The following is a 22,039-nucleotide window of genomic DNA, read 5'->3' as shown; positions in this document are numbered from 1 at the left end:
ATCTGTATACGGGGTAAAAATGGGAGTTCATAATCTGCTTGAATCAAATGTATGAAATATGATATGTCAAGAGCTTTGTAATGTTTTGAACAACTAATAATAATAAAAAAAATAGTAAAAAAACAAAACAAAAAAAAAAGAATGGCCAAAACATTGGCCATTACAACAAGCCACTCAAATGCTTCGAGGCCTAGGAGTGGCAACAAATCCCCATAGAAGTGCAATGGTATTAGATTGGAAGGATCCTGAAGGATGTGAAGGAACTATACAGCCATATGTATTGGATCATCTTCCTATAAATTTATGGGGACGAGATGTCCTAGATCAATTAGGTTTGACATTAACAAATAACATCAATCCTAACGTGCCCACTACTAGGGCTAGACAAGGCTTTAGGAAAGAAAAAAGATTAAGAGAACAAAAACAAGGTATAACAGCACCAATTCAAATAGATCAAGGAATAAATAGACATGGATTGGGTTTTCAGAAAGGGCCACTGAGACAATCAAAATTACTTGGAAATCAGAAAGACCAGTATGGGTTCCTCAGTGGCCCCTGACTAAAGAAAAGATACAAGTAGCCCGTGACCTGGTCAAACAACAATTAGCGAAGGGACATATACAACCTTCCATATCTCCCCATAATACTCACATTTTTGTCATTAAAAAGAAATCTGGTAAATGGAGATTATTGCAAGATTTAAGAGCCATTAATAATGAGATGGTTATTATGGGACCTGCTCAATCAGGGATTCCCCAATTGTCTGCTTTGCCAAAAACCTGGTATGTTTTAGCTATAGATATTAAAGATTGTTTTTTTTCAATTCCAATTCATCCTGAGGATAGTCCACGTTTTGCATTTACTATCCCTGCACTAAATCATGAAGGTCCTGATCAGAGATATGAATGGAAAGCACTCCCTCAAGGGATGGCTAACAGTCCAACTATGTGTCAAATCTATGTTAACAAAGCAATCCAGCCACTTAGAAATCAAAATCCTGAACTACAAATATTTCACTATATGGATGATGTATTATTGGCACATAAAGATAAAAACACATTGCTAGAATGTTATGCCACACTTACAAATTTATTTAAAAATTATAATCTAGAGATAGCAATAGATAAAGTACAATTAAATTTTCCAATTAATTATTTAGGAGTTCTATTATCCTCAACCATGGTCCGTCCACCAAAAATTCAAATACGAGTAGATCAACTCAAATCACTTAATGACTTTCAAAAGTTATTGGGAGACATAAATTGGATAAGGCCTTATCTAGGCATACCAACAGGAGAGTTGGGACCTTTATTTGATATCCTAAAAGGTCCATCAGATCCAAATTCACCGTGCATGTTAACGCCTGAAGCAAGAAAGGCATTAAAAATCATTGAAACATATATGGAAAATATGCATTTGGATAGAATTGATATAAGTTTGCCTTTATTATTTATTGTACTACCAACAAAAAATATTCCTACAGGAGTATTTTGGCAAGAAGGTCCATTATTGTGGATACATTTATCTTATTCTCCTAACACTATTCTTACTAGGTATCCTGAGGCTGTAGGACAATTAATACTCAAAAGAATAAGAGCAGCAAAGGGAGTGTTTGGGATTTCTCCCAATAAAATTATTACTCCATATACTATGGATCAAATTGATGAGTTAGCTAATGAGTTAAATACTTGGGCAATAATCATGTGTAAATCTAATGTTTCATTTGATAATCACTTACCATCTAATCCTTTGTTGTCTTTTTGGTCTTCGCATCCTGTAGTTTTTCCAAAAATGACAAAAAAAAAAAAAAACCCTATCATAAATGCTCCAAATATATTCACTCATGGGTCAAATAATGGTACAGTAGCAGTAGTTACCCCTGATCAAACTTTTACATTTTTAGTACCCAAACAATCAGCTCAAAAGGTAGAGCTTAATGCAGTATTACAAGCTTTTGTGATGTTTAAAGATTCTGTATTTAATTTATTTTCTGATAGTCAGTATGTAGTTAATGCTATAGTATCCCTTGAAGATGCTGGTAGGATTTCCCCTTCCTCTACTGTTTTCTCTTTGCTTTCCACTATACAAAGTCTAATCTGGGACAGAAAAGATCCATTCTTTATAGGACATATCAGGGCACATACAGGATTGCCTGGAGCCTGGATTGTTTGGGCAATGAATTAGCAGATAAATCTACACATGACATACATATTTTCTCCACAATAGAAGAAGCTATAAATTTTCATAAAAAGTTCCATGTCAATGCTAATACTTTACAAAAGCATTTTAAAATAACTAAGGAACAAGCCAGATATACAATAAAACAATGTCAAAATTGTGTGACCTTTTTACCACAAGTTAATCTTGGAGTCAATCCTAGAGGACTGATACCTAACCATATTTGGCACATGGACGTCACACACTTGCCAGAATTTGGAAAATTAAAATATTTGCATGTTACAGTTGATACTTCTTCTGGATTTTTGATGGGCTCCCTTCATGCCGGAGAAAAAACTAAAGATGTTATAGCTCATTGCTTACAAAATTTTGCCACTGTGGGCGTACCAAAACAGTTAAAAACAGATAATGGTCCTGGCTATACCTCTAACTCTTTTAAATAATTTTGCTCATCATTTGGCATTACTCACATAACAGGAATTCCATACAATCCACAGGGACAAGGCATAGTTGAAAGAGCTCATCAAACTATTAAAATGTACTTATTAAAACAAAAAGAGGGAATTGGAAAGGGGTATATATCCCCCAAAGATAAACTTCAAATAACCCTTTTTACTCTAAACTTTTTAAATTTGGATTCATCAGGGCTTAGTGCTGTGGAAAGACATATGTATCCAAAAAATGTACATAAGCCTAAGGTACTTTGGAAGGATATTCTAACAGGACAATGGAAAGGTCCTGACCCAGTGATTGTCTGGAGTCGGGGTTCTGTTTGTGTGTTTCCACAAGGAGAACAACAGCCGATTTGGATTCCAGAGAGACTAACCAAAACAATTTCTACAGACCAAAAAGAAGATGATTTGACTCAAATCCATAACAGCTAATATCCAGAGCTCCAGCTTGGCTATTCTTACATCTGCGACAGTGATTAACCGGGATGCTTTTTTCAATATCTATTTTATTATTGCTTTTTCCCACATTATAAAGTTCTATTTTATTTTTGAGCTCATACAGACCTAGGTTAATGTTTTTCTGATCAGTTTTATTTTTTGACTGTGGAGTTTTTAAACATTGCAATGGAGATTTCACTTATGTAAAGCTACAAGGCCTTTACTATTGTCTTATGTGTTGTATGTTATGTGTGCACATTTCTGTTTTGTGTTGTATGTCTGTATGTGCATATGTCCATATATCATATATGAGGAGCGCTCATGAATAAATGGATCCGAATTTTTTTTTATTATTCACGTGATTTTAATGGTTTAATTTAAATTGGGTAAACAGCTGTTGAGTATTGTTTTAATATGTGAACAAATAAGGAGATTAACAGATCTGTTTGTTTACTTTCACCTTTCCTTTTCATTATATATAATAATTCTGTTCAGGATAATGTAAATTGTTCAGAAAATTGTTTTCTTAGTACCTGTTGGAATGTTACATAATTTTTTTTTAGCATCATTGTCAGAATTCCTATCTTCAACCCAGTGCCGGTGAAGACAAAGATGAAACCAAACTAAGCTTCTTCGATAGTTATCACAACAAACTGTATAAACTGATGCATCAATGAATAATAACTCAACAAGCAATGCTCATTCAAGGAGTCAATTTATTTTGGGAGGAAATGGACACTGATAGATTCCTCCGCTTTGAACTGCTTGCAGAACTTGCCTGGACTGTGTATCACTTGTATGCATTGTGATCTATCTGTTGATGCAGCAAATTATGGTAGTGCTGGCGTATTTTTGCTGATGTGTCACCAGTGATGCAATTTTTCCTAGGAGCCGTCAATTGACTTGGTGTCGTGGCATTTCTGTATCCTCCTCCCTTCTACTAATGATGGTCTAAATTTGGGGGCCAACAGAGGTGAGGCAAAGAACCTCACCCCCCTACTGGTGCATAGGCCTATCCACAAGTATGGCTATATGCTGGACCGGTACTCAGTGACGGGTATGATCCAATTGCAGTGGTATCAACCTAAGACAGGAGGCTGACGCCTAGAGGTCAGTTCATCCAATGATGGGTAAGAACCATATGTTGAATTGGACAACCTAACAGGCAGGGTCCCTAAGCCACATTGCTTGTTGGTTAATTAAACAGAAGGGGGGAGATGCTAAGAGCCATAGCCAAGTAGTATGATGCATGGCATTTTTGGTTGAAAGGTGACGCCAGCAAGCCATTGAGATGATATGATTATGTTAAGATCTGCATTCATATGGATATTAGACTCCTGCTGTCCACCTCGGCCTGCTACAGGACTCCTGGAGAGTTCCCATTGGTTGGGGAAGTGCGGTAGGAGGGAATTCCAGAGGAGGGACTTCCTGTTGGGGTCCGGGAGAGCGCCGCGTGTGTTGGTTGGCAATTTTCCCGGGAGCGTACGGGGCATTGGCGGCAGTTTCGAAAATAAAGTTTGTTCCTGTTTGAGTGGCTCGTGATTTTGTGCCTAGCCAGACTGCGGCATCCTCTCCCTCCCTCCCTCCTTCCTGTTGAGCAGCTTTCCTCCACCACACCCTTCCTCCCAGATGTTTCTGCCTTGCAGCCACTCAACCATGGACTCAATCTTCTGAAACCATGAGCCAAAATAAATCTTGCCTTCTCTACGTTGTTCTTGTAAGGTATTTTGGTCACAGTGACAAAAAGGTGACTAGCACATACAGTATTTGTCTTTTTGTGACCGACTTATTTCACTTAGCAGAACGTTCTGAAGATTCATTCCTGTCATAGCGTCTGTCCACATTTCCTTTCTTTTTAAGAGGGATAATATTCCCCTGTGTGTATATACCACAGTTTGCTTATTTATTCTTCCACTGATGAGCACTGGGGTTGTTTCCACCTGTTAGCTATAGTGAATAATACTGCTGTGAACATGGTATACAACCCTGTTTTCATTTCTTTGGGGTATTCAGCCTGATGTGGATTCAATCTGATGTGGAATTACTGGATCATATGGTAATTCTATTTTTGAGGAACCACCATACACTCTGCACAGTGGCTTTACACAAGCATTTCATTTCTCCACATACTCCCCTAATATTTATTATTTTCTGCTTTGGGCTTTAAAATAACAAAAAAACAAATAGTCATTCTAATGAGTAAGAAATGATATTTCATCGTAGCTATTTTTTTTAAGTAAGGAATTTTTTTTCAGTTGTATACACTACCTTTATTTTGTTTATTTATTTTTATGTGGTGCTGAGGATCGAACCCAGAGTCTTGCGCATGCTAGGCAAGCGCTCTACCACTGAGCCACAACCCCAGCTGGCCTTTCATGTGTGTGTGTGTGTGTGTGTGTTTGGTACCAGGGATTGTGAAAAACCAGCCTCTACCTCAGAGCAAACCAATTACAGACTGAAGGTAAAAGGATGGGAGAAAACATATTCACATGGATCTCATAAACAAGCAGGGGTTTCTAGCCTCCTATCCAATAAAGTGAACTTCAAGCTAAAGTTAATCAGAAGGGACAAAGAAGAACATTTCATACTGATTAAAGGAATTATACATCAACAAGAAATAACAATTGTAAATATTTATGCCGCAAACAATGGAGCATCTATGTACATCCAACAAACCCTTCTCAGTGTTAAGAATCAAATAGACCTCAACACAATAATACCAGGTTACTTTAACATACCTCTCTCACCTCTGGATAGATCCTCCAAACAAAAACTAAATAAAGAAGCTATAGAACTAAAATATACAATTAATAATTTAGACTTTACAGACATATATAGAATATTTCGTCCATCAATGACTGAATACACCTTCTTCTCAGCAGCACATGGAGCCTTCTCTAAAACAGAACATATCTTAGGCCACAAAGCAACTCTTAGCAAATATAAAAAAATAGAGATAATATCTTGTAGTCTATCAGAACATAATGGAATAAAACTAGAAATCAATGATAAAATGGAATGAAATTAGAAATCAATGATAAAATAAAAAACAGAAGCTACTTTAACACCCGGAGATGAAATAATATGCTATCAAATGGCAAAGGAATAGCAGAAGAAATCAGGGATGAAATTAAGAAATATTTAGATGTAAATGAGAATATTGATACAACATCAAAATCTCTAGTAGGCTAAAATTTCCTTTATTCTAAGTTTTATGCCTATGTCTAATGATATTATAATTTATTTCTCAAAATCTTTTATTGTGTGTGTGTGGTGCAGGGGATTAGAACACAGGGCCTTGTGCATGCAAGGCAAGCACTCTACCAAGTAAGCTATATCCCCAGCCCCTCAATATCTTCTCTCTCATCTTAAACCATTATAGGTGAAGACCCCTTGGATCTATTATAAGAAGACTTCCTGGGCTAGACTCATCTTCTAAAGGATTCGATTTTTGATATGGTGTGATCTTGTTATATTTTATAAAAAATGAATCTCATATTCTATCTTATACAAATTATATGTCTGAAAGTGATAGAATTGGATATATTGTGCCTTCTATCACTTCCAGCAATGTATAAAACTGGGAAACTTAGATTTACTAAAAAAGACACCAATAAAAGCCTTGGAACCACACTAGAAATGGCTGTTTGGGGATTCTAACATGATATGCAATTCTTAAGCGTCAGGTACACAGCTGTGGAGAAGCCTAATACAAAGGTGCTTAAGATCCTAGGACCTGAAAATCCAGCCCCATTGAGAAGTGACCCTGACAACTCAATAGGTCTCCAGAGAAAGGAATATCTTTCCTCAGTAAACAGTTATTTCTCATGAGTTTATGGATGAAGACTGCCAGGCATAAACTACTTCTTCAAAGACATTCTGATCCCTGACCAGACAACTGACTTATATTTAGGTTTACACCTATTTTATGTTTATATTGTGTATCTGAAAATTCCAGGATCTGCATTCTTTTTAGATGTGGTCCTGTTTCTTGTGCTGACTCACTTAAGGTATTCCTCTATGCATTTAAAAAAAAAGGATTACAATTTTTTTCTGCAAGTTCATATTAATCAAAAGATTGTAGGGATTTTTGAGGCCTGTGTTAGGGGAATCTTCCTTCAGTGAGGATTTGTGTTTATTTCTACCAAGCACTGCAGGTCTTACCAACTAGGTAAATGTTAAATTTGTAGCATGTAATCTTTTCAGACACGCAGACAGTATTAATTCAGGATCCAGACCACATGTGGACTGCTCCTTAACCACATATTCTCAAAGACTTTCTTTCCTCCAATCAGAACCAAGGTAAGACATCTTTTCTCTGCTCTCTGCATTTTCAGGTAAAAAATTTTTTCTAATTCACTCTTAGAGAGAGGGTAAGATTATAGTTCCTGGATTTATGAAGTCTCCGCTCTAACTCCCCAATCTGAGCCCAAGGATTTGCTCCTGGTCCCTGTATCTCCATCTCCAGACCAGAACTCTAGTTCACCTAGAGTAGGTGATGCTCCCAGTACAACTGATGCCCTCAGCATTTGCTTAGCTCTCTACTTGCATGCTTATTCTGCTCTGACTTTAGAGATTTCAAGCTCACAAGTGTATTTATTTTTTGTATAACTTTATTTATTTATTTATTTATTTATTTAGTGCTGAGGATCGAACCCAGGGCCTTGCACGTGTGAGGGGAGCACTCTATCACTGAGCAGTAACACCAGCCCTACAAGTGTTTTTAACAGTATTCCTGTTAACATTCCTACAGGCTTCATATTAAAATGCTTTCTAAAATTGTTCACCACGTTGCAGAAACAGAAGTCTATAAATTTTCTTCTTGGCCTATCTCACAAATTCAAAACTTCAGTTATTACATATCCCTCCCAGTATTAATTTCCCTTCAGAAATTCCCTCTGATCACCTCTTATCCACCTATTTAAAACAAAAAACTTTGAGAATAGATTTCTTCCTTGCTCTATCTTTAACACCCCAGTATAATTTGTTAACTCCAAGTTCAGAATATCTCTTGAATGTGTCTCCTTCATTCTGGGTACTAAATTTCTGAATTTATCATTTATGTTCTGACTTATTAGTTTCCTTTTTCATGCTTACCTTCCTCAAATCCATACTTCACACAGCTACAAGCATAACTTATTTAAAATAAGTGGCACATACCTGTAATACCAGCAATTCAGGAGGTTGAGGCAGGAGGATTACAAGTTTGAGGCTAGTCTTAAGAATTTAGCAAGACTCTTTAAAAAAAAAGGATGGGGGTGGGAGAATGTAGCTCAGTGGTAAAGTGCCCCTGGGTTCAAGCCCCAGTACCAAAAATAAATAAAAATTTAACTATGTACTTTGCATAACTAAGTCTTCAGTTGAAGACACCTTATCACCATCAAGATAGTGTCTCAATTATTTGCCATAGCATATAAGTTCCCCCACAACAACTTGCTTGCTCTGCTACAGTAACACCAAATTACATGCCGTCTTGTTTCATCTACCATCCTCCTGTCTTCACACCTCCCTCCAGCTTCCTTGGCCACTGTCAGCTTCTTATCCCAGCTCAAAAATCTTCTTTCCTGGGATGGGGTTGTGGTTCAGTGGTAGAATGCTTACAAGGCATTTGTGAGGCACTGGTTCAAACTTCAGCACCACATAAAAAATAAATAAATAAAACAAAGGTATTGTGTCCATCTACAACTAAAAAATATTTTAAATATAATTTTTTAAAAATGATTTAAAAAAATCTTTTCCAGAAAACTTAAGGCAAATTTCTTACTGTCCACTTTATCACAGCAGTATGTGCTTAACCATGATTTCACTTGTCACTGTAACCATTCATCTGTTGCCTCAATTAACTATAAATTCCTTTAAAAGTCAGAGAAAATTCCCTTTTTATCCATGGTGCCAATTACATGAGATACTTACATCTATGAAATGAACGAATGGTTTTGACTTAAACTTTATCTTTAGAAATTGACTCCTAGCTGGGCACAGTGGTGCACGCCTGTAATTCCAGCAACTCGGAGGATCATGAGTTCAAAGTCAGCTTCCGCAAAAGGAAGTCATCTCTATATTCAGAAGCTTTCCATTCCAAGTTTTCCAAGGAATCTCCATACTGCTTTCCATATTGGCTGCACCAATTTGCAGCCCCACCAGCAATGTCTGAGTGTACCTTTTTCCCCACATCCTCGCCAACACTTATTGTTTTGTCTTCATAATAGCTGCCATTCTAACTGGAGTGAGATGGTATCTTAGAATAGTTTTGATTTGCATTTCTCTAATTGCTAGAGATGATGAACACTTTTTCATATATTTGTTGATTCAATACCCTCTTCTGAGAAGTGTCTGTTCATGTCATTGGCCCATTTATTGATTGGGTTATTTGTTTTTTGGTGTTTAGCTCTTGAGTTCTTTATATACCCTAGAGATTAGTGATCTGATATGTGAGGGGTAAAAATTTGCTCCCAAGGTGTAGGCCCTCTATTCACCTCACAGATTGTTTCTTTTGCCGAGAAGAAACTTTTTTAGTTTTAGTCCATCTCATTTATTGATTCTTGGTTTTAATTCTTCGGTGAGTGAAACATGCTAGCTCAATATTCTATATTATTAGGAAAAACACTTAAGCTGGCACTCACAAATCATCATGAGCTAGATATTTCTAATTCATACTACAAATCTTCATATACTATTCATAACAACCTATTTATACTTATTATTTCTACTAATCACATGTAAGTCTTTTTCATTATAGTACTTTGTGTCTGATTTACTTAACTCCTAAATCCCAGAACAAAACTTAAACAGTTCCATTTTAGAGTTATGAATGCAACAATTAATTCTAATAAATAAAATTAGGGCCAAGCACAGTAGTGTACACCTGTAGTCCCAGCTACTTGGGAGGCTGAAAGCAGGAGGATCACTTCAGCTCAGGAGTTCAAGACCAGCCTTGGCAAAATAGTGAGATACCAACTTAAAAAAAAAAAAAAAAAAAAAAAAAAACACAAACAAAAAAGACTAAGCACAGCTAATACATAAAAGAGTAGAATACATTTTTATTATACAACATTTTATTTTAAAAAAAAATTTTTCTTTTCATGGAATACATTTTCTTATTACCAATTCCCACAGTGGGCAAGTAATTTATTAGTTTTATATTTGTGGACAGATTATTTTAGGACAAGTAAAACACATTGGAGAATTACATCTGTTTAGAATTTGTAATATTCTGATGTGTCTACAAGGAAGACTTCTTCTCTAACTTGAGCATCTCTATATTCAGAAGCTTTCCAATCTTTCCTTCCTAGGATACAGAAATCTGTAATTTGAGATTTTAGCATCTCCTATAAAGTTTCCCTAGGACATAAAACCATCAGTAGCTGGTATCAACTGGACAGACGGAGAAGTTTCCAAAAGTAAACACCATCTAATTTTTTGCAAAGTCATGAATTAACAGTCTTTCCCTTTGTCCATTATTTCCAAGACAAATGCAGAAATGATCATATACTGATAATATTAAAGCTAAATTCTCTTTAAGAGACTGACAAAAGCAAAAGCTCATATGTAAAGTTTAGTCATACTGTGAATCTCATGAACTTGAAGACAACCCCATTAACTCACTAGAATGCAGAACTCGTTCTCATAATTTCTTGAATACATTTCCTCTCAAACCTCTTCCTCAACAATTAAATTCTAAAATAACCACGTGATTAGAAGAAGGTTTGCCCACCAATGAACTTTCTGTTATTTCCTCCTTATTGTGAGCTGAATGACAGAGCAGAGGCAGAGGCATACAATCAATTCTCAAGTCAAAACGGTCAAAGCTTCCACAGCATGGCAACAGCTTTGCAGATGCCCACGTCATGATAGTTGAAATAACAAAGCCCAGCAAAGGTTAAAGCTGAGAGTGCCAAAAGGCCTGCCTTGGCAGCTTTCTGTGATGCATCCCCATGAACATAATCAGTGACAATTTGTCCAAGGCCCCTACAGGGGGGAAAAAAAAAATCACACATGAGTGAAGTTGGAAGGCTAATAGATAATGTATCTAAAAACAACAGCAACAGAAAAAACCCAGTAGTTTAAAAATGCAATTTCTCTCTGTCCAGCCAGTAACTGTTTGCTTCTTTAGGGGATAGGTGGAATTATTTCCATATTTTTGTTGAGACAATAAACCAAACTCATGGTAATAAAAGTCATAAACCAAAATGAAGAAATATCAAGATTTTCGTAATATGTCATAAAAATATACTCATACTCTTTGGAAATCAATTTTCCAGAGTCATTTATATCAGAAACAATAACTGAATGCTCCCCTGTTTACAAAGTATAGTTATAGTTTAACTATAGAGCTTTTCATTAATTTGAAAAATATTCAAATTGATATTTGAATAGGAGATACTATGTGCCAGTACACAAAATGAAAATAATCATTCCATGCCTTTATGGGATAAATATTCTAAAAAGAAGAAAGAAAAAAATTAAATATATGTGTTAGTATGAAGAAATATATTAGACAATATATATTGTCTACCTCAGTGGTAGAGCCCTTGCCTTGCTTGTCTGAGATTCTAAGTTCAATCCCTAGCTGCAATAATATTAACTGAAGAAATATATTAGAAAGAATGACTTAAAGAACAGTCCAAATAAACGTGACAATGACTGGTATCTCTGAAGGACATATAGGTGGAGCATACAAAGAACAGTATGGGGGACACAAGGAACAGTATAGCTGGAGCACATAGGAAAAGATTAGAGGAAATGAGGAAAGATCAAAGGAAGGCAGAGGTAGATTGCTTAGGGCTTTGAAGTCACAGAAATTTAAATTTTATTTGAAATAGGAAACCAGGAGCATGTTTTAAGCAGGGAGGATCCTAAGTAAGGAGTGATCTAATTTTACTATTTTTATAGATAGTAATTTTATTGATAAATAATTTATACCATAAACTTCACCTTTTTATCTATACAATTCAGTGATTTTTATTATAGTCACAGAGTTGTGAACTATCATCACTATTTAATTCCAGAATATTTTTGTCATCCCCAAATAGAAACTTTCTACCATCAGCCATTACCCAACAACTAATTTGCTTCTGTCTCTGGATTTGCCTATTCCTTGTAAATGTTTCATATAAATGAAATCATGCAATACGTGGCCTTTGAGTCAAACTTTTTTTATTTAGCATTTTTTCAATGTTTACCCACATTGCAGCATGTATCAGCACCTCATTCCTCTTTATAGCTGAATAATATTCCATTGTATGAGTATGCCATATTTTATTCAGGTATTTATCAGTTGATGAACATTAGGATTGTTTACACTTTTTAGCTATTATAATGTGCTATAAACATTCTTAAATAAGTTTGCAGGTGGAAACATTTTCAATTCTCTTGGGTATACACTTAAAAGTAGAATTACTGAGTAACATGATTACTAACTTTCGTTGGAACTGCTAAGGTATATCTAAATGTATAACATTTTTACATTCCTAGCAGAAATATATGAGAGTATCAACTTCTCTACATCTTTAGAAACACTTGTAATTGTCCGTTTTCTTTTCCACAGCCATCCTGAGTAGGTGTTTGGTAGTTTTATCATTGTGGGGTTTTTTAATCTGCATTTCTGTAATGACAAATAATATTGTCCAATTTTTCATGTGTTTATTGACCATTTATATCCTCTTTGGAAAAATCTGATTTAACTTTAAAAAGGTCACTTTGGCTATTGTGTGCGAATGGAAAGCAGGAAGAGATAAAAACAAAAGCAGAAAGTAACTGAAGTGACTTAAGCAAGACTGTTGGTTTAAAGAGACTCTGACCAAGGAGGTGATGTTAACTCACAATTCAGGCTACGTTTTGAAGAGAGAACTAATGGAAACTAAAAGGTAAGACAAAAAGAAATATCTAGAATTAATTCTAGGATTTTTAGATTGAGCAACTAGATTTAATAGAGGAGGAGGTTTTAAGGGGAAATCAAGAGAAATCTGGAAGAGAAAAAGAATGATTTGGGCAATATTAAATTGGGCATGATGCTCAGACATCCAAATAGACATGTCAATTAGACAACGGGATAAACAAGTATGCAGCTCAGGAAACGAGGTCAAAGCTGAGTTTGTCTGGGTAAACTATATAGAACATCAAGAAAGTCAAGATTAGCCAGGCATGGTGATGCAAGGCTGAGGCAAGAAGACTGTGTGTGTACAGAACCAGCCTCAGTAACTTAGCAAAACACGGTCAAAATAAAATATAAAAAGAGCTGGGAATATGGCTCAGTGGTCAAGTGCCCCTGGGTTCAATCTGCAGTACCACCCCCCCCACACGCACACCAAAAAAAGCTCCTCAGGAGCCTGAAGCAGGAGGATCATGAGTCAAAGGCCAGCCAGGGCAACTTAGCAAGACCCTGTCTCAAATTTTTTAAAAATATATATTTTTTAAAGGGCTCAGTGATAGGGGCTTACCTAGCAAGCACAAGGCTAGGGGTTCAATCTTCAATTGCCAGCACCCCCTCCCCCACAAAAAAAGTCAAGAAAGTCAAGATTGAGCTCTGGTGACTTTATCATTCGGAGATCAGAAAAGAGGAGAAAGAGCTGAGAGGAAACATCTACAAAGAATCCAGAAAGAGAAAAGTTGACTTAAGGAGAGACCAGTCAATTGAGTTGAATGCTGCTGAAAGTTCAAGTGGAGGACAGAGAATAGACAACAGGATTTGGAAAGATCAAGGTCTTTGGTAAGAATGACTTAAGTGAACTGTTGAGAAAAAAGCCTAATACAGTTTAAAGAAATTGGATGCTGGGGCTGGGATTTGGCTCAGCGGTAGAGTGTTTGCCTAGCACGTGCGAGGCCCTGGGTTCAATCCTCAGCACCACGTAGAAACAAACAAATAAACAAAATAAAAGTATTAAAAAAAAAAAAGAAAGAAATTAGATGCTGAGGAACTGGAGCATAGACAACTCTTTCAAGTAATTTTTTCTGTGAAAAGGATAAGAGAATTAGTAAATGGAAGGAAATGGAGTCAAGAAATCAACTGAGATGAAAATGTATTTCTTTAGGATTATTCTCTTAGATAGACCTCCCTTCCAGGAACCATACTTATTTCTTAACCCAGTCTTAGAAAGCCTGGTAAGTAAAACCCCCCTTTAACATTAGTTAGAAATTTAGTCTGACATGTCACTTAACCTCCCTGGGATTTAGTTTCCACATTGGTAGAATCACAGGGTTGGTTAAGATATTCCAAGACTTTCTAGTTCTAACAATCTTAAAACACCTTCCCCCTCCCACCAATTATATTACATTGTCCTTGAAAAACAACAACTGAGTCAGGTGTGATGGTACCTCACACCTACAATTCCAGCTATTTGGGAGGCTGATGAGAAGAGACTGAAAGTTCAAGGCCGGTCTAGGCAACTTAGGGAGACTCTATCTCAAAATAAAATTAAAAGGGCTGGGGGTATACCTCAATGGCAGAGTGCTTGCCTAGCATGTGCATGGTTCTGGATTCTATCTGCAATATCTCCAAAAAAAAAGAAAAGAAAAAGAAACAACTCAGGAAATTCAACCTGTTATTTAAACTCCTTTATACGTTTCATTAACTTAGCAAGTCTTAAAAGATAAGTAAATGGAAAATGGATATGCACTCATTCAACAAGTATTCACAATATGCTATGTGTCAGCTACTATTAAGTACAAAAGATACAAGAGCAAATAAAAATAATTTTAAAAATGCATTTTTTTTAAGGCAAGAGTAAACTATAGTATCTAGGGATGCACATTTGAGGGATAAAACTATGACAAAATGCAAGGAAGTGATTACTATAAAAATCAGGATAATGATTCCAGAGGGAGAAGGAATACTGAGCAGTTATGACTGAGATGAAATACAACGCAGAGGCTACTTGAATAGGTAGCAAAGTTCTATTTTTGATCTGGGTGCTATTACCCTTATAATTCATTAAACTATAGATCTAATTTTTGTGATTTTTCTGAATCTGTACTTTCATTATGGTGTTAAGGGTGGGAAATGACAAATATACAAATTAATAAACAGCTGATATTGTATATTAAAAGGTTATAAGCACTATTGATAAAAATAAAACAGAAAGATAAGGAATATCAGAAAAGATAAGAAACATTACACTTCTGAGGAATTAGTTTGGGAAGGATTTGTTGAAAGAGTGACATTTAAGATGTGAAGGAGATGATGGAACAAGCCAAGTATGTAACTACCAAACTTTCAGATAGAAAGAACATTAAGAGTAAAGCTAGGGTCATGGCTCAGTGGTAGAGTGATTACCTATCATGTGTGAGGCACTGGGTTCAATCCTCAGCACTTCATAAAAATAAATTAAATAAATAAATAGATAGATAAAATACAAGGTATGTGTCCATCTACAACTTAAAGAAAAAAAAAAAAAAGAGTAAAGCCCTGAAGCCTGAAGTGTCCCCAGTGTGTTTGAGAAATATCAAAGAATAATCTGATTAAAAAAAAAAGAATAGCTGGAGATGAGGGAAGCAGAGGACCAGATCATGTAAAGTCTGAGGGCAGAATCTATTTATTTACTTATTTTTATTAGAGACAGGTCTTGCCAAGTATGGTGGTGCACACCTGTAATAGTAGCTACTTGGAAAGCTAAGGCAGGAGAAAGTCCCAAGTTTGAGGCTAGCTGAGTAATTTAGCAAGACCCGGTCTCAAAATTAAAAAGTCAAAAGCGGCTGGGAATGTAGGTCACTTCTAAGAGTGCCCCTGGGTTCAATCCCAGTACCACAAAAAGAGAGGAGATGGAGAGAGACACTGTGTTGCTATGTTGCCCAGGCTGATCTTGAACTCAATATTTTCTCCTGTCACCTGGATGTGGTGGCACATGCCTGTAATCCCAGAGACTCAAGAGGCTGAAGGAGGAGGATCACAAGTTTGAGGCCAGCAATTAAGCAAGGCCCTAAGCAACTTAGTGAGACCCTGTCTCAAAATAAAAAATAAAAAGGGCTGGAGATGTGGCTGTAGCTCAGTGGTTAAGTGCCCCTAGATTCAATCTCTATTTAAATTAGAAAAAAAATCTCCTGTCAGCCTCCCCAATAATAGTTCGGACTATAGGCATATGCCACCATGTCCTAGGTCATGTACAGTCTGTAGAGCACTGAAAAATTCTTTTAGTTTGAGTAAGATTAGGAGATAAAAAAGGGTTTGATAAGGGGAATGTCTTTTCCTAACTTAATATTTTAACAGGATCACTGGATATGTTGTGTTGGGAACAGATAGTAAAGGAAGAAGTTAGGAGATTACTAGTGGAATTAAGGATGAGATCAGGTTTGACTTGAACAAACAGAAGCAAAATGGAAACATTGTCAATTAAGATAGGTAAGGGTACAGGAGGACCAGATTTGGAAAAGACAGGAACTCAATTTTATTTATATTCAAAAGCCTGTTTAGATATGAAAATGAAAACATCAAATAGACAATGAATATATGTATCTGGATATATAGTTTTCTACAAGTCTTGAATATCTCAATCAACTTCTCCCTCATATACAATACAAAACTCACAAGCCAAGCAAACTGAGCAGACAACATAATACTGAAGAGACTGTTATACTTGCCAGTGACTATGAAGAGTGAGGACTGCAGCCAAGGAGTAGTCCATTGCAGAGCAAGGATTCAAATATGCAGCTGGAAGCAGGCCCAGGAGCAAAACACTGACAACCCTCTCACTAGTCCAGTGAAGAGATGCAGCCTTGGAACCAGCTGTAAAAACAGACCAAATTCCATAGAGTTAAGAGAAGAGGGCTGGGGTTATGGCTCAGCAGTAGAGCGCTCACCTAGCACGTGCGAGGCCCTGGGTTCGATCCTCAGCACCACATAAAAATAAATAAACAAAATAAAGGTATTGTGTACAACTAAAAGATAAACATTTAAAAAAAAAAAAAAAAAGAGAAGAGACACACAGCTCTCATGTTCAACATTTAGCACATAATAACCTAAAATGAGAGAACGGCAAACAGTATACATGCAACATTTAACTGAGCAAAAAGAGATTAAGATATAAAAACAGGTCACTGAGAGAAAGAACATTCCTTTGTTGAAGTCTTTTAGCACTAGGGTGTCTCATGCCTATACATATTAATTAGAAGACAAACATACTTTGCTTATTAGCAAGAAGGCAGAATTAAGCCAACCTTGGACTTCAGTGAAATAGGTACCTTATGAATATAAGTTAGCAACATCTGAGGAATTACTTGTTTTTTTAGATCTTCTAACCTTTGCAAGTAATGTAGTATTATCCTCTGAAAATAAAGTTAAATCTACCAACTCAAAGCAAAGCAAAGGTCTGAGGTCAACTTCAGAGATCATGGTCCTTCTTCTGACCTGGACTTACAAATAAGTCCAAAACAAATGAAACACAAAAAATATTATTAGGGGCTGGGGATGTGGCTCAAGCAGTAGCGTGCTTGCCTGCCATGCGCGGGGCTCTGGGTTCAATCCTCAGCACCACATAAAAATAAAATAAAGATGTTGTGTCCACCGAAAACTAAAAAATAAATATTAAAAAAAAAAAAAAAACTCTTATTAAAGTAAAAAACAGTAGGGACTTTAAATATCTCTTTGAAAGACTATCTTTTTTTGGTTACAGACCCCTTTGGGAATCTAATAAAAGGATGGAGGAGTTTCTTCCCAGAAAAATGTACATAAATACATATTTATGTATACAACTTCAGAGACTTTTCTTCAGCCCTGTGTACTCCAGAACCACTTTGCTAAATCCAACCATACTAAGCAAAGGAATCCACAAACAAAAAGTTTTTTCAAAGCTGGGTATGGTGGTATATGCCTATCATCCAATGATGTAAGAGACTGAGACAGGAGGCTCACAAGTTTGAGGCAAGTCTGGGCAATTTAGCAAGACCACGTGTCAAACTAAAATAAAAAGAGCTGGGGATATAGTTCAGTGGTATAGCAACCCTGGATTCAATCACCAATAATAGGAAGAAGAAGCAGAAAAACTATTCTCACTTAGGCTCTCATAACTAATGAGTGAAGTCTTTATATAAAACACTGTTCCCAGTAGCTTGGGAGACTGAAGCAGGAGGACTGCACATTCAAAGCCTGCCTCAGAACCTAATGAAGTCCTAAAGCAATTCTGCAAGATCATCTCAAAATAAAATATAAAAAAGGGCCGGCGATGTGGCTCAGTGGGTTAAGCACCACTGGGTTCAGTCACTGGTTACTAACTGCCACTCCCCAAAAGCCAATCACTGATCTCTCCAGACTTTAAAAATAAAAATATGGTTGGGTCATTATTTACTTCCTCATTTTTTGGGGGGGTGGAGGGTGGGGATAGGTACTAGGGATCAAACCCAAAGACCCTACACCAGTAAGCTACAACCACAGTCCTTTTTATTTCAAGACAAGTTGCTTAGGGCCTCACTAAGTTGCTGAGGCTGACCTCAAACTTGCAATCCTCCTGCCTCAGCCTCTTGAGTTGCTGAGATTACAGGTGTTCATCACCACATCCAGTTCATCTTCAGATTTTCTAAGACTAATCTGAATAATACTAAATAGCATTCCTCTAAGAAATGCCATATGGTTTTAAAGTAACCTAAAAAAAAAAAAAAAAAATCCCAGCTATAAATACACATTACAGTGCACGGACATGACTTTTTAAATTGTCTCAATTATCTACATCTGGCTCCTATCCATTAGCTAAATATACACAAGTGATTAAATTGTACTGAGCAGAATCTTCCTAAGCATTTTCCTTTTTAAAGAAATTTTTAAAAAATTTTAAAGACCTAATTAGGCCAGAAGGTTCTCTCTGAGTATAAATGGTATTATTCAACTATGCTGTCATTGTCTGCCTAAAATTAGCTCTTCATTTGATACAGGTGGACAGGAGAGTCCCCCTAATAGACCTCAAGCCCTACCAAAGACATGATAATGAACCCAGGTTAGAGCCAAGAAAACAGCAGTGATGGAAAAACATACAATGGCGGTTTGGTGACAGGTGAATGTGCTGTGTTGCAGTCCATCCTGGGGTAGGTCGGTCCTGGAGAAATGCTGAGATGTGAGCAGGTCTGACCAATGGGGTTCGGAGGAACAGAGCTGAGGAAAGAAACATTAGAGGGATCATAAGCACCTCTTCTTTAACAGAACTGACAGACTTTCTAAGTGATCATAATAAACAAACTACTTAACCCTAAACAGGAGATAATATCTCATCTACAAAATGAAGATAGTATTGATTTCACTGGGTTAACTATGAACTCAATCAGGTAATCATCAAAAGACTGAAGACTCAATGAAACACTTATGCAAAAGGACCTCACTTTTATCTACTTTAAAAAAAGGTAGCTTCTTCTCTATTCTCATCTATTTATCCAATATTTACTAAAATCAAGACTATGCTTGGTTCAGGAGCAAGACAGATAAAAGACAAAGTCTCTGCTCTTGAAGAATTCAGTCCAGTCTGAAAAGTTCACATATTAACTTCTTCCATTTCAAGACCAATGTCTCTACTTAATACTGTCGAACCATTTCTATCCCTGTTGGACCCTATCTCTTGGTTGAAAAATAGACCTAATTCACCCAGGTGCACCACTTTTTACCTCTGACATAATAATCAGCTTAATTAAATGGGGTCTCTAAGCCTCAATTTCCTCATCTGTTAAAGAATAATAGTACTTACTTCACAATGTTAAAAAATTGATAATATATATAAGGGATTTAGCACAGTTTTCATAAAATTGAAGACACACAAGAATTCATTATTATTTTATCTCCTGTATCTTTAATTTCTCCTTCCATTTGGCTATCTTCCCTCAATGTAATATACTTAACCCTTACTTTAATCCCATGTCATTTAAGAAATGCCGCACACACTTTCCCAGCTCTTTCTTTCTTTTCTTTCCATCTTAACTCAGGGAGATGACACTGCGCCCAGACTTCTACCAGTGTCTCCCTGACTTGTATCTGAGTCTACTATATCTTCCATCAGAGCCATGTACTATATTGTTACCAAATTGATAAGTTTAAATTGCAAATCTGTCAAACATTTTTTTTTATTTTTTTAAGAGAGAAAGAGAATTTTTTAATATTTATTTTTCAGTTCTCAGCGGACACAACATCTTTGTTTGTATGTGGTGCTGAGGATTGAACCCGGGCCACACGCATGCCAGGCGAGCGCGCTACCGCATGAGCCACATCCCCAGCCCCTGACAAACATTTCAATGGCAACCCTTTAGGAGTTGGAGGACAGCCTGGACAAAAATATGAAGATTCTGTCTCAAAAAAAAGAAAAAAAGAAAGAAAAAGTCAGGCACAGTGGTGCATGCCAGCAGCCTGGGAGGCTGAGACAGAAGAATTGTAAGCTCAAGGCTAGCCTCATCAATTTATCAAAGCCCTAAGCAACTTAATGAGACCCTGTTTCAAAATAAAAAGGAATGGGGATGTGCTCAATGGTAAAGCACCCTGGGTTTGATCCCCAGTACAAAAAACAAAAACCAAACCAAACCAAACAAACAAACAAACAAAAGCTACACTTCAATAAGGTAAGGCACACAATCTTATATTAAGATCAGTTCTTGGGGTTGTGGTTGAGTGGTAGAGTGCTCGCCTAGCACTTGTGAGGCACTGGGTTTGATCCTTAGCACCATGTAAAAATAAAAATAAATAAAGGTATTTGTCTATGTACAAGTAAAAAATATTTTTAAAAAAAGGATGGATTCTTTTATGATTCAGTTTCACTTCACATTTCTAAACTCATTTCTCACCTTGATCTTCATGTTCTCACACTATTTGTTTTCTCTCATACCATGCAGATTCTATGCCTTCATCATTGTTTTTGCTCATTTCAGCAGATCCTTATTTCCTTACTTTCTTTATCCTCAAGACTCAAATCAGGCATACCTCTTTAGGAGCCAAGTACTGGCCAAATAACACTGTTATACTGTGTGCATGCATAAATATATAATAAAAAAGCCCAAAATTATGTATAACAATAATACATAATTATTAAATTATTAAATCTTAGATCTTTAAGAAAAAAAAAAAAAAAAGAAAGAAAGTAAGAAAGAGAGGAGGGGTGGTACACGCCTATAATCCCAGCAAATCAAGAGCCTGAGGCAGGAGAATCTCAAATTCCAGGTCAGCCGCCACAACTTAGTGAGACCCGGTCTCAAAATAAAAAGCAAAAAGGGCTGGGGATGTAGCTCATTAGTAAAGAACCCCTGGGTTCAATCCCTAGTAGTAAAAACAAAAACAAACAAAAAAAACCAAGACAGGGTAATCCTTCCAAACTACAGCTAAAAATATTCCTTCTCTGAACTCACATAACAATTTACTTACACAACAAATTTTTGCTTTATGTTAGATTATTGTTATCAACATTTTCCCTAAAAAATGAAAGTTCTTCGAGGGCAGGCGTTACGTCTTATTCAAACTTGTATCCAGCCTTACTTCAGCACTGGTAGAACATAAATGCCCAGTTACAAGATTATCGAACTGATCCCCTACATCACTCTTAAACACAACTCGTTAGGAGAAACCTGAGAAACCACGCATTGGGACTCTTTCTCCTGGTGCAAGGTAAGAAAAAACAAAGAGTTCCTATGTGGAATATCCTCGGGAACACTGTAACTTCCAGAGGAACTTTCTTCCAAATTACCCCATTACCACTTCAGCCTTAAACAGGTGTGATACGCGCTCAGGTGAACATTTGGGCCCGCAGGCCACAGTGGTCACTGCGGTGATTCGCACAGAGGCCTGAGGCGCAGCAGAGAGGGAAGACCTTCTACTCAAGATGTCTCCCCACAGGTCAGAAGAGTCTTCACTCCCATCCCCTTCCTCGGTTGGAGGCTGCGCTAAACAACTCTACCTGCCAGGACCCCTCACCTCGGCCTCCTTGAGCACCGCAGAGGACACCGAGCCTCAGGAGAACCGCCATCTCGCTTTTGAGGGCTCAAGGTCGTCCATCAACCCGGAAGCAGTTATGCGACAACTCCCA

At 36.8% G+C, this 22,039-nt stretch overlaps 2 protein-coding genes across 3 annotated transcripts in view; both read right to left on the bottom strand.

Annotated features, from left to right (window-relative positions):
- Nucleotides 1-1,763, bottom strand: part of Tex12 (testis expressed 12) — a 62,244-nt gene extending 60,481 nt beyond the window's left edge. Inside the window, exon 1 of the mRNA XM_071617172.1 lies at nucleotides 1,739-1,763. The gene's annotated coding sequence lies outside the window, so the exon portion shown is untranslated. The remainder of the gene's footprint in view (nucleotides 1-1,738) is intronic.
- Nucleotides 1,764-10,088: 8,325 nt separating this feature from the next.
- On the bottom strand, nucleotides 10,089-22,035 carry Sdhd (succinate dehydrogenase complex subunit D). 2 transcript variants are annotated; one of them, XM_027930527.3, is made up of 4 exons: nucleotides 21,928-22,035; nucleotides 19,024-19,140; nucleotides 16,641-16,785; nucleotides 10,089-11,036 (listed from the first exon to the last, which is right to left on the bottom strand). In XM_027930527.3, exons 1-4 carry the CDS (start codon nucleotides 21,977-21,979, stop codon nucleotides 10,871-10,873), a joined length of 480 nt encoding a protein of 159 aa, XP_027786328.1. In that variant the 5' UTR covers nucleotides 21,980-22,035; the 3' UTR covers nucleotides 10,089-10,870. The 2 variants fall into 2 exon arrangements, with proteins under 2 accessions (XP_027786328.1, XP_027786329.1); XM_027930528.3 differs by lacking the exon at nucleotides 16,641-16,785.
- Between the last annotated feature and the right edge of the window lie 4 nt (nucleotides 22,036-22,039).

Source organism: Marmota flaviventris, chromosome 9 (genome assembly GCF_047511675.1).
Source record: "Marmota flaviventris isolate mMarFla1 chromosome 9, mMarFla1.hap1, whole genome shotgun sequence".
Classification (NCBI taxonomy): domain Eukaryota; kingdom Metazoa; phylum Chordata; class Mammalia; order Rodentia; family Sciuridae; genus Marmota; species Marmota flaviventris.
Note: the sequence above shows the minus strand (reverse complement) of the source record. Positions and strands in the feature narration are given on the sequence as shown.

Bases quoted from the DNA above. Each gene is read 5' to 3' on its own strand.
- Sdhd (XM_027930527.3), bottom strand. From the start codon at position 21,979: ATGGCGGTTCTCCTGAGGCTCGGTGTCCTCTGCGGTGCTCAAGGAGGC. The intron at 16,786-19,023 runs GTATGTTTTTCC...CTGTTTTTACAG, and splicing joins CCTGTCACCAAACCGCCATT to CTGGTTCCAAGGCTGCATCT. The intron at 11,037-16,640 runs GCAAGTATAACA...TCCCCCCTGTAG, and splicing joins CTCACTCTTCATAGTCACTG to GGGCCTTGGACAAATTGTCA.